The sequence below is a fragment of the Cyphomyrmex costatus genome, unplaced genomic scaffold, assembly GCF_001594065.2.
Source record: "Cyphomyrmex costatus isolate MS0001 unplaced genomic scaffold, Ccosl1.0 scaffold122, whole genome shotgun sequence".
Classification (NCBI taxonomy): domain Eukaryota; kingdom Metazoa; phylum Arthropoda; class Insecta; order Hymenoptera; family Formicidae; genus Cyphomyrmex; species Cyphomyrmex costatus.
In genome coordinates, this window is record NW_017275196.1 from 186,536 (window position 1) to 198,321 (window position 11,786).

Consider the following 11,786-nt stretch of genomic DNA (forward strand, 5'->3'; position numbering starts at 1 on the left):
AAAAAAAAAAAAAAAAATAGAATTTGAAAGTTCTGAGAAAAATATTTAACAGAAATCAAGGGAAAAAAGGAGTGAAGTATAAAATGAGCAAGTGCGTCTCCTTCAGGGTGATAAAACGCGCGTTACGATAAGTAAACATAAAGGTCAGCCTATAAATAACACGTCGCGAAACACACGTCCTCTATATGAATCGTCGTGCATTACTGTAACACGTCGCGTAAATCGGAAATCCGTCCGTCGCACATTTCCCGCTTCCGAAAGCGTGCGACGTGTGCATGACGTTTAAGCTGTGCGCATGATGATCGCTAACGAGAAAATTATCACTTCTCATTTAGATTCCTACGCGTATCCCCGAGTGATCGAGGATATAGCCGTATGTACCTATAAAGAGATGCTCGTTGTCGATTCATTCGACAAATATTCAACAAGCCGATGTAAACGCCATAAGAAAAGAAAATCTAACAATAGAACTTGAAAATACTATGTAGAAATTCCGTAAGAAGAAGATACGGCAGTAGTCAAGTAGTCTTTGGTAGACTTTTATAGACTTCTGAAGGCCGGGTGTATCAACATAAAGATAGCATTGGGCATGCATGGCTTACAAAACAAAAATACGTGAATGCTATCGAAAATTTAATTTAGCGTATGTATTCTATTTTCTGGACAGGATCGCTCGATTGTTTATACTCCTAGAGTATTCGATGTCGGACGTTAATGGCTCGAGTAGAAAAATAGATTAGAGTAACGTTAAAAAGTGACTCGAAATGAATTGTAAGCGATTGAAAAGTGACTTTCGGTATTCGTTTTGGAACCATTTTGACGTTATTTTGAATGATCGCGTTCGGACAAGCAGCCTTACAACTGTTGTAAAATTCCTCAATATGATTAGTCTTGTCCTCACTTCCTTACTGAATTTAAAAATGTATAGACCTCACATTTCAGAATTTTACAACAATTGTAAGGCTGTTTTTTTCTACTAAACTCAGTTAATTTCATGACAATTTATACTCTGCTTATTCAAGGAGAACAAGAAAATTAAAATAATATCAATTTAATGTTACATTGACCGCGATTATTGATAGAATTTATGTAATTTTTTCGTGTCAGATAATTTCCATTTAATGATATAAGTCGACACAAGCATTTTATCTTTCTTTGCATTTAGTGCGAGTAAAGGTAGAACGATACTTCTGTCAACTTGTATTATTAAATGAAAGGCATCTGTTATTGTGACATTTTTCATCTCCACAGGTAGATATGGTGTCTTGTAGTCGCGCGAAGCGTATTTCGCGAAATATTTAGCTCCTTGTCGAATAATCATATAACGTTGTTGCTAACGTAACCGCTACGTACCGTAGAGCTTGACCCTCCCGTTGTCACTCGTCAGTAAAATAACGTATCCTCCTAGGTATGCATCGACCATTTTCGCTAGTAATTATCCACCGTACATAGGGGTAGTCCGCTATTAGATTACCTCGCGCGACACTCCGCGCGAATGACGCCCGCACAACGTGCACTAATTACTTCACACTACGCCGGGTCCGCCCCGAAAAATCGGTCCGCCGTTATTAACGTCGTTAGCACATGCCATTTTCCCGGTTTCCTCTTGCATCTTCACTTCATTTTAGTATCGACCTTGTGACCTACTTCGAGGCCGGTTTAACAACGATTATATTTTTCATACGACACAGAACGCACTTCTTTCTCTCGCTCTCCGGTTCGTGCCTCCTCTAGTCTTCCGTTTCGGAGTGGCTTTTCTCTATCGTGTATCGCGACGTGTATTTAATCGCGTCTTCCGCGACATGCTCGCTGTATTTACGATCGTATCGCGAGATCGCCGATCGATCGTTCATCGAGGAAGTTCAATATTCCTTCCTCTTTTTCCTCTTCCTTCCTCTCTTCCCTTCTCGCTAAACGGACACTAAGGCATCTATGCTCCACTCGAGGGTGGTATAAGAAAATTGCTACATACGACGAGAACTGCGATATACGCTCGATAACTCGGAGCCACCTAAAAGATGGACTAAGGAACACATAATTATGTTTAAGTTTAACACTTTGCTGGTGTGTGCCGCGATTTTATTATTAACGTATTATATATATATATACTCCTGCTTCGTCTCTCTTTTTCGTTTTTTTTTTTTTCCGTTAAATCGTGCGCTTTAACTTCCCCCGTCGTCAGATCGCTCTCGCGATCGTCGCGTGAGGGAAACGGAGAGGAAACGAAGCGGCGCCTCTACGGGGCCCGTTATCGCAGGCCCCCCTACATCCTTACGGCGACGAGCCTCGCGAGCCACGGGACGTGAGGAAGAGCGATCGCCGGTTCACAATCCCTCGACGTACCGGAGCGTCTTATTATTGATCACCGTTTCGACTAACGTTTCATGTGCCGCTTCCGTGCACGCACCACCGGCCATCGTCCCGTCGTTCCGCATCCAACCCCGCGCGGCGGTATCACGGCGTCGGAAGCGCGTATTAGAGCTCCGACCAGCTGCTACTGGCCGTCGTTGCTGCTGCTGCTGCTGCTGCTCTCGCTCCTCCGATCTTGCTGTCCGCGCTACCACCCTACGTACGGTCGCACGTCGACGACGATCGTTACGGAGCATCTGGCAAGTAGCGCGGGGATACACGACATTCCGGACTTGACGCGAGATTCCCTGGCGACGATCGAAATCATCGCGCCTATTTCTCACTCCACCTTACGCAACCGCGCTATACTCTTCTTTTCTCCGTTTCTCTCTCTCTCTCTTCCTCTCGCGCAGCGCGTGTCTTATCGATGTTTACCGCGTTCGCTGTGCGCGCGGTTCGCTTGATCGATCCGCGATCGCGAAAATTCGTCTGTCTGACTTATGGGTCTCTTCCGGCATATAATTCTTTCGCGTGTAATTCTCCCAATGGGACACTTAATCAGGCTTGAATCACGCTCGCGGGAGCGACAGGACGTCCCTCGTGTCGTTCCAGATAACGCGGCGACGCACGGAGGCGAGGATCGAACCTGGTGCAACGAGCTCCCGCGAGGATCTCGCGTTCGACATCACCGCGCCACCGACGTGTCCCGTGGACTTTCGGCACTCTCCTTCGCCCGCTTTAATATCTTCTCAGCTGTCGACGACACGTCCTCTCGCGTTCCGTCCCTTCCTCGTTGAGGATCAACGTCGAAATCCTCGTCGAGAGAAGTCTCGAGAGAACGGAGAGTCTACGAATTCGAATCTTACGATTTTTCTCGGACGACTTCCACGTATAAAACGCCGCACTTACTCACTTACGCACTCTCTCTCTCTCTCTTTCTTTTCTCTTTTTTCGTGTTCTTCAGGTTAAGACACACGCAACTGTGCCCCGTGCTCTATTTCTCACCCTCCTCGGTCACGCGCGCAAACCACCACCCTAATCGGTGCCGCGCAGTGTGTGTATGCACCTCGGGAGCGGCATAACGTCTCGAGCCCCCAGCCGAATCGCAGAGTCCACGACTAATTTGGGAGAATGTGAGCGGTGGGGATGGCGGTGGTGGTGATGATCCGCCTCGCGGACGACGTCGAGGCCGACCCTGGAGGACAGCGCGAGATGTCCGCAGCGCGAAATGGGTGTGAACCCCGTGATACGTGCGCGTTGACCGACGGCGGCGGCAGCCCTGCCGACATCGCTCTCTCTCGCCTCTGGAGCAACCCTCCAACCCTCCACGGAGCCGCCGCCAACCCTCGCCACGGAGCGGCGTCAGCGGCGGTATAGTCCGCGCCGGCGTCGTCCCGTTGGCGGCAATCCCCGGTCTTCGACTTTCGTACGCTGCAATCTTCATACCGTATCTGCGCTCTGCCGCCGGTTGTAAGGGATGTTCGGGGCACGCCGAGAAGGGTGCGCTTCTCACAGTCGCGACAATCGTATAAATTAGCTTTGGGAATTTCTCGGTATCTCACGACTTTCAGCTGGCATGATTTACGCGCTCTATTTCTCTTTCTCTCTCTCTCTCTCTCTCTCGCGATTATTAATAAGATTTCCTCGAGGAGACTCGCGCGAAGACGGAAGGATGCATTTCGAGAACAGTGCTACCGAGGATGATGTTGTTACAGCTGAAGTCGCCGCTGGCGATATCTATCGTACGATGAAAATTACGAGAGAACTGAGCGCACTTTATCGACTGCTCTTGACTGCCGTGTTGACTACACATTCTTTAATGATTTTTGTCCAATTAACTTTTTTTTCAACGAAAATTAAGCGTAATTATAAATTTTAAATGAAAGCTTTTTCTAAAAGCTTTTGTTTCAATGATATTATAGATTCAGTTATCAAACAATAATTTCAACGAAAATTATGGCATAATTATGTAAAAAATAATTATGCTATACCGGATCTAAAATTTCAAATAAAGTGAGATATATTTTTCATTGTACGATTCGTTATTTTCATCAAGATGTTTACGAAAATACATTACAGAAAATATATTAAAACTCGAAAATCCAATTTATGTCATTCTCTTTTATACATCTCTTCATAAATGTCAAAACGTTATATTAGACAGCTCAATAAATATTAAATATACAGCATAATTCGTTATACGAAAATAAAATTAATTTAGAATTAAATTAATTGATTAATTCATGGCTTTCGGACTTTTATCAGAGATTTGAAAATCAGATAAAAACAATGATGTAATATTTCGTGCGATACGCTCGCAGCTGCCTGTTCCTCATTACATCAAATATGTTCCAAATGTCAGAATATTAAATTTCTGTTACTTCTGCGCGTCTCTTTTCATAAACATTTGATTTTTTATTTATTACCTGGTAAAAGGTTAATGCGAGGTAAGCGCAGAATTCTAACCAAGTCTTTATTACGATATATAACTAGAATTTCAAATATCCTATATTAAATTCACGAATATAAGATCATCCTCTGCGAACACAATATTGGATCTCTCAGATATTTACACAAGGGGGTTCTATGCTCAGAGGGCCGCCTCGCTACGTCGTGAAAGTAGAATAGAAAACTTATATTACGTTTGCGCTCCTCTAACTATAACCGTAAGAAACCGGTAAGAAAATATATTTTTCTAAAAGCTTTCATTTCAGTGATATTATAGATTCAGTTATCAAACAAATCAATCTATATGAGCCTTGAGAAAAATAATATTTAATGTGAAAAAATAACATCTCTCTTATAACGTAGGATATATATTTTATGACACTTCATTTTATATTATTCTTCATATCATGAAAATAAGTATAAGCTTCTATTTTTATTGTGAAAAGATTAATGTAAATAATTCTTATTGCAAGTTTCTTAAAATATTCACGATAGCTTCCTTTGGTATCAGAATTCGCAGAATTGCGAAAGAGCCTTTGCGAGTATCGCGTCACGATCCAATGTCTAGGTAATCTGAACTGTCTTCCAAGTCCGTACGTATGAATTAAGAATGTCATATTCAAAGATAAACGGGTACATGTGCGCAGCTTCAGAGATAATCGCAAGATGACGCAACTTTTTCAGATTTTATATGTATAAAGCTCCTTTCTATATATATGTTGAACAATAACTTCCTTATAAAGGCATTTCATATTTAGAATTACTTAATAAGGAAATTGAAATTAGAGTATATCTGTAACATTAATCCTAATTTTAATTCTTTTTTGAAAACTCGAATCTTCATTTATTAAAGACAAAGTTCGAAAATTGGCACTAAAGAATATTCCAATTACATATATTAAGGCAGATATCTTAACTGTAAGATGCCTTAAGAAGTTATTGTTCATTAAAAGATAAATAAAAGGCGTTTAATTAATATATATTAAAATTATAAAAAGTTGCATATATATACATATATATAGTATATAAAATCTTGTGTGCGTGCGTATGTGTGTGTGTATGTGAGATTATAGATTCCAGATTTGTTTTTTATATAAACGTATAGAAATAAAATCTAGAAATTTGTAAAGAATTTGAGTATAATTTTTGTAACTCTGACACTTATTTATTTTTAGGGAACCGTGAGATTTTTCTACGTTCCTGCGGCGTTTGCACGTGCACAGGAAGCGCGTGTAAATCAAAGACGGGACAAAGAGAACTATATACAATCGTAAGATCAATATAGGGGATGTTAGTTCGGTAACTGCTTTTCCTGGTTCCTTCCTCCCTCCCTCCTTCCCACCTCTCTCTCTCTTACTCTCTCTCTCTCTCTGACTTTCTCCAGCTTCCGCCTTATGTAATTGCATTATCGCGGTATTACCGCGCGGAATCAACGTCGCCCTATTGTCTGCGATCGAGAACAACGGTTAACTTCGAGTACAGATTAATAGTAACCCTCAGGCAATCTCGTGAGGCAAGCTTGAGTTCGCGTTCTAGTTAAGCAAATCTTACCACTGAGGCGAGAACTATTTTAGAAATTGAATGAGTTCTTACTCTCAGATATCTGATTTAATTCACAATTAGGTGATAATTCTGCGCCAATGTGCGTGTTAAACTTTTGTTACGATAACTACAAATTCAATCTGCAACGCAGTTTATATTTTTTTTTCACAACATATATTCTGCTTATACGTATAGTTATAAGCTTATGATGAATAAGCATAGAGAGTGCTTCTACTCAGAAGGATTAAATCCTTTTGAGGTAAAGTAAATTGTACGAAGTAAATTGAATGTTTCTTGATTATATAAATATTATAATTCGCGCGCGTGTTGTGTGAAATTTGGATTACATAAACACTTATATGAGCTTTAAAAATCATGTAAATTGTTCATATTAAAAATTTAGAAGTAATGTAATTCGTTTTTAGTTATTATATTTTACATTTTAATTTAAATCTTTAAAAGAAAAAAATTAAAAAAAATTAAAATTACAAAAAACTTTAATGCATATTATTGTTCATTTTTCTAATTTTCTTATTCTGTTATCGATATCTTATTCTGTTATCTGTTAAAACAAACTACATTGTACTGTGTGTATATGTGCCTATGTATGTACATATATGTATAACTGTCATTTTTATTATCTATGAAGAGGTTAACTCACTGCAATTAATATGAAGAGCGTAGAATTTTGTTCAGAAAGCAGTGATTATTCATTATGGTTAAACCTTTTTTATTTTATTTTTTCTTCTATTCTCTTCAATGTGTAATTATATATATTTATATTTCGTTGTAAAAGTATGTAAAAAGTTTAATATATTGTAACCAAAGACTTAGCAATGAACAGAGTTAAATATGAAATTGAATGCAAAGTATCTCCCGCCAACGTTATCTACAGCCAATCGTCGCGCGCATTTGGCGTGAGCGCTCGTCATTGGCTAGCTTGTTCTATACACACACGCAAGCTTGACAGTCATATGGTTACTATCTATAGTTATCCATAGCAATTACAGACAATTGACAGATCGGTCGCTGTGGCTAATAGAAGTAAACAAGGGGGACTGGTGGTGGGACTGGTGGGAGTTAAAACGATGACACACTTGACAATACTATGCGTTTGATGATAACATACGGTTATACATTATCTTTGATATATAAGCCTCAACTGTCTTCTCTTTGCTGTTCCTTTGTGTGACATAGGTAGGATAAGACACGTTGAATCACAGCAGGTATGATACATTTAGCAACGCATGCAATTGTTTTATTGAAATACGTTAATTCTCTTGAGCTGTTTCTGCAGCGTCACAATTAATGCATATCATCTAATACTGTTTCTAATTTAGAAGCAAGATGCTTTGGCATATTGTGTTCGTGATCTTATCTTTTTCATCTGCTGTGTTTTCTACTGTAGTACATTATCAGCCAGAAGCTGTGCATCTTTCCTACGGTGGTGAGTTTTATGATATTAATATGTAAATATATATTATCTATATATAGATAATATAACATTTTTATACGTACTTATTAAAAGAAATGATATTGTATACTCTCAATATTTTTTCAGATAACATTCACGATATTGTTGTCACTTGGAGCACAAAAAATGATACAAGAGAATCGATAGTGGAGTATGGTATAGGTGGCTTTGTTCTGCGAGCTGAAGGAAATTCTACTCTTTTTGTCGATGGTGGTAAAAAAAAACAAAAGCAATATATCCACAGAGTGTGGCTAAAGAATTTAACGCCCAACAGCAAATATAGTAAGATATATTTTATTGATTGTTATTAATTATTCTTAATTGTTATTGTACTAATAATGAACTTTTGATTATTCGTTGTCAGTATATCATTGTGGTAGTCATCATGGATGGTCAAATGTGTTTTATATGAGAACTGTACCCAAAGACTCTACAGATTGGTCACCACAAATAGTTATCTTTGGTGATATGGGTAATGAAAATGCACAAAGTTTGTCACGGCTGCAGGAAGAAACAGAACGTGGTTTATATGACACTGCTATTCATGTTGGTGATTTCGCTTATGACATGAATACAGAAGACGCACGTGTAGGAGATGAATTTATGCGACAAATTGAATCTATTGCTGCTTATATACCATACATGACTGTACCTGGCAATCACGAAGAAAAATATAATTTTAGCAATTATAGGTAGGAGAGATCAGGGATATAAAAGTAACACGAACGTAACAGATAAAATGAGTACCATACAAACTCTATCGAGCCATAAGATAAAACGTTTTGACAAGAATAAAAACAATTCTAACAATTTCAATCGCGATATATTTGTTTATGCGTATTTTCGTATCTGTTACATTTGTTCCTATTTAAGGTTTTATTATAAAATTCATTGTGCTAAAAATTGTTAGTTTATATTACGTACATTATAGATATCAACACTGGCAGATGAATTATGAAAGCCCAAGTACTTGTCCGGTCATTTGCAATTCGCTATCGATATTTTATATATCGATGAAATGATTCAATTTTTTAATAATCTTTCAGAGCTCGATTTACTATGCCAGGTAATTCAGAAGGCTTGTGGTATAGCTTTAATATAGGTCCTGTACATTTTGTAGCTATAGAAACTGAAGCTTATTATTTTATGAATTATGGTATAAAACAACTGGTTAAACAATATGAATGGTTGGATAAAGATCTACGAGAAGCTAATAAACCTGAAGTAAGGTACGTTATTAGATTTTAATACACCATAATGATGATTGACACAGATATTACAATTACAGAGCTCAACGTCCATGGATAGTATCATTTGGACATAGACCAATGTATTGCAGTAATAAAAATGCAGATGATTGTACTAACCATGAGAGTCTAGTTAGAGTTGGATTGCCATTTTTAAATTGGTTTGGATTGGAAGACCTATTTTTCAAACATAAAGTAGATTTAGAAATCTGGGCGCACGAACATAGTTACGAAAGGCTGTGGCCTATGTATAACTTTCAAGTAAATGTCGTTTATTAAGTTTATTTTAGGAAAAATATTCACTTGCTAATAAGTTGAAAATTATCTTCGTAGGTGTACAATGGTAGTTACGAAGAACCATATACAAATTACAAAGCACCTGTACATATAGTTACTGGATCAGCTGGTTGTAAAGAAGGTCGAGAGAAATTTATTTCAAATCCACCGGCATGGTCCGCATTTCGTAGCTCAGATTATGGATATACAAGAATGAAGGCGTTCAACAAAACTCATTTATATCTAGAACAGGTATGACATAAATATTATAACAAACTCTGAAAACATGATTTTTTTTGTCAAATTATAAAGTAACTATTTCTACTTAATAATAGGTATCTGATGATAAGGATGGTGCTGTTTTAGACAGAGTTTGGCTCGTGAAAGAGAAATCTTTACCACAGTATGTAGAAGCTTTTCCTATAAATTAATGTAACAATAATTTTAATTAGCGCCATACTACAAACCAAAATAGCCACATTAAAAAGAGACATTTATCGAATCGTACTGTCATAGTAAATAAGAAATTTCTTTTACTTCGGCTGTGTATTGTACGTATAATTGTAATTCGAATTTGGTACACATTTTACGTAGCGAACATACTATGGACGAAATGTATACAGAAACAATAAAATGCGTGATATTTACGTATGAGCGAGTAAAAAATTAGTAAATGCAAAAAACATATAATATAATCCTTTAATTGTTAAAATATAAATATATGCATATATATAATTATTATAAGTATATATAATAATTTTAATAATATATACACACATATACATATAAATATATATGTATATATGTACATATACATCGTATTAGTGTATAAGATTTCATATTTCCATCTAACTCTCATAATTAATCACTATTTAATGATACATAAAGATATAACGAATAGCCTTGACTGTTTCTTAGGAAAACATTTTTTCCAATTTAAAATTTATATAATTAGACACGTGTGAGTATTTCGAAATTCCACATATCACGTATTTTATGACTATATTTCGGATAGAACTCATTCGAGCTGTTCTGTTCAAATTGTTTCAATATCACTCTAATTGTGATTAACAATATTCAAACCTATAACTGAGTTAATTACTATAAGCTTTTACGTTTTTTAAGTATTTGTAAGTTTTAAATCAGTGAATTCTTGAAATATGTGAGTTCATCTAAATGATATACTAGATTAAGTATTTAGCCTCGATAAGTAAAATAAGATAGTGATGATTTTTTATTTTATATTTTTATATTTTCATAATATTTCAAATATTATATTATTTGCATTAGGGAGTAATCATATTTACTAGGCACTTTGATCACAATTATGCACAAATTTATGTTGATACCGTTAAAGTTTGGTTTCACTTTCATGATGATACGAAAATGAATAATTTATTTTATTATATATATATATATGTATGTATATTTCATCATCTTCATTAAAAATTATTTTTACATAATAATTACATTTAAAATAATACTTTGACATATAAAAAAATGCAAATTTTTTAGATAATAAAAATATGAAATATAATTTATATATGTATATATAAAAAAGTATTACTTTCAAATATACGGTATCTAAATATGTTAATAAATGTTAATTGATTTTGTAGTCCAAAAATTTTTCCAATGTCTTATCCAGTGAAAGTAGAAAAGTTATGATATGAAATCTTTTAAAAAGATTTTATCTTTAAACTTTAAACTGCACTGGATAACTATAGAATTGAATGTCTATTGTTTAAACTTTAAGTTTATGATTCAATAATAAAAAATATCCAATTACAGTAATATAAAGAATTTGATTTATATTTTTTATACACATAATGTATTTATAATTATTTTGATGGTTGGGAAATAACGTAGGTAGAAAATATTTGAGCCACGAGTTTCTTTTAAACAATTTCCTTTTCCAAACAATTCCAAAAATAGTCAAGCATTTGTTTCGAACAAGTGTTCCGAATTCTATACAGCCCAGAATTTTCGAATACTCGCACATATCCAATTATATCAGTCATAATAATGACAATTTTCGTAACTCTAAAAAAGTGATCTCCAATTTATACAATAATTCAATTAAAGCTGATATACACTACACATTTAACTTTCACAGTGGAAAACTATTTTCTTTCTCCTTTTTTTACTTTTTGCCAGTTGCAATTTTCTATTTTTGGCATATGCCGTAACAGTCATCTATTGAATTAAAAAAAGATCAGGAACTGCCCTTCCATAAATAAGATAATAAACGATGATAATGAAGTTGGAAAGTGTCAAGTGCAGCTTTTGTTAAACGAAAGATTATACTTACGATTACCGCACATTCCTTGATGACAAGAAAATTATTCAATATTCACAATACATGCCCCAAGGAGTTTAGTTAACTCGATTCAATTAAGAACCTAATTTAATCCCTGTCATATTCCTTCGAGTCTATATGCAAATATTAT

At 36.0% G+C, this 11,786-nt stretch overlaps 2 protein-coding genes across 2 annotated transcripts in view; one reads left to right on the forward strand and one right to left on the reverse strand.

Annotated features, from left to right (window-relative positions):
• Positions 1–3,638, reverse strand: part of LOC108780369 (uncharacterized) — a 70,532-nt gene extending 66,894 nt beyond the window's left edge. The window contains exon 1 of the mRNA XM_018548060.1: positions 1,354–3,638. Within this exon, the coding sequence (XP_018403562.1) occupies positions 1,354–1,423 (70 nt within the window). The 5' untranslated portion in view covers positions 1,424–3,638. The remainder of the gene's footprint in view (positions 1–1,353) is intronic.
• A 3,477-nt stretch (positions 3,639–7,115) lies between these two features.
• On the forward strand, positions 7,116–9,987 carry LOC108780385 (acid phosphatase type 7). The gene is made up of 8 exons (XM_018548070.1): positions 7,116–7,565; positions 7,680–7,786; positions 7,901–8,095; positions 8,178–8,505; positions 8,860–9,042; positions 9,102–9,321; positions 9,394–9,588; positions 9,672–9,987. The coding sequence occupies exons 2-8, from the start codon at positions 7,687–7,689 to the stop codon at positions 9,765–9,767; spliced, it is 1,317 nt and encodes a 438-aa protein (XP_018403572.1). The 5' UTR covers positions 7,116–7,565; positions 7,680–7,686; the 3' UTR covers positions 9,768–9,987.
• Positions 9,988–11,786: the final 1,799 nt, after the last annotated feature.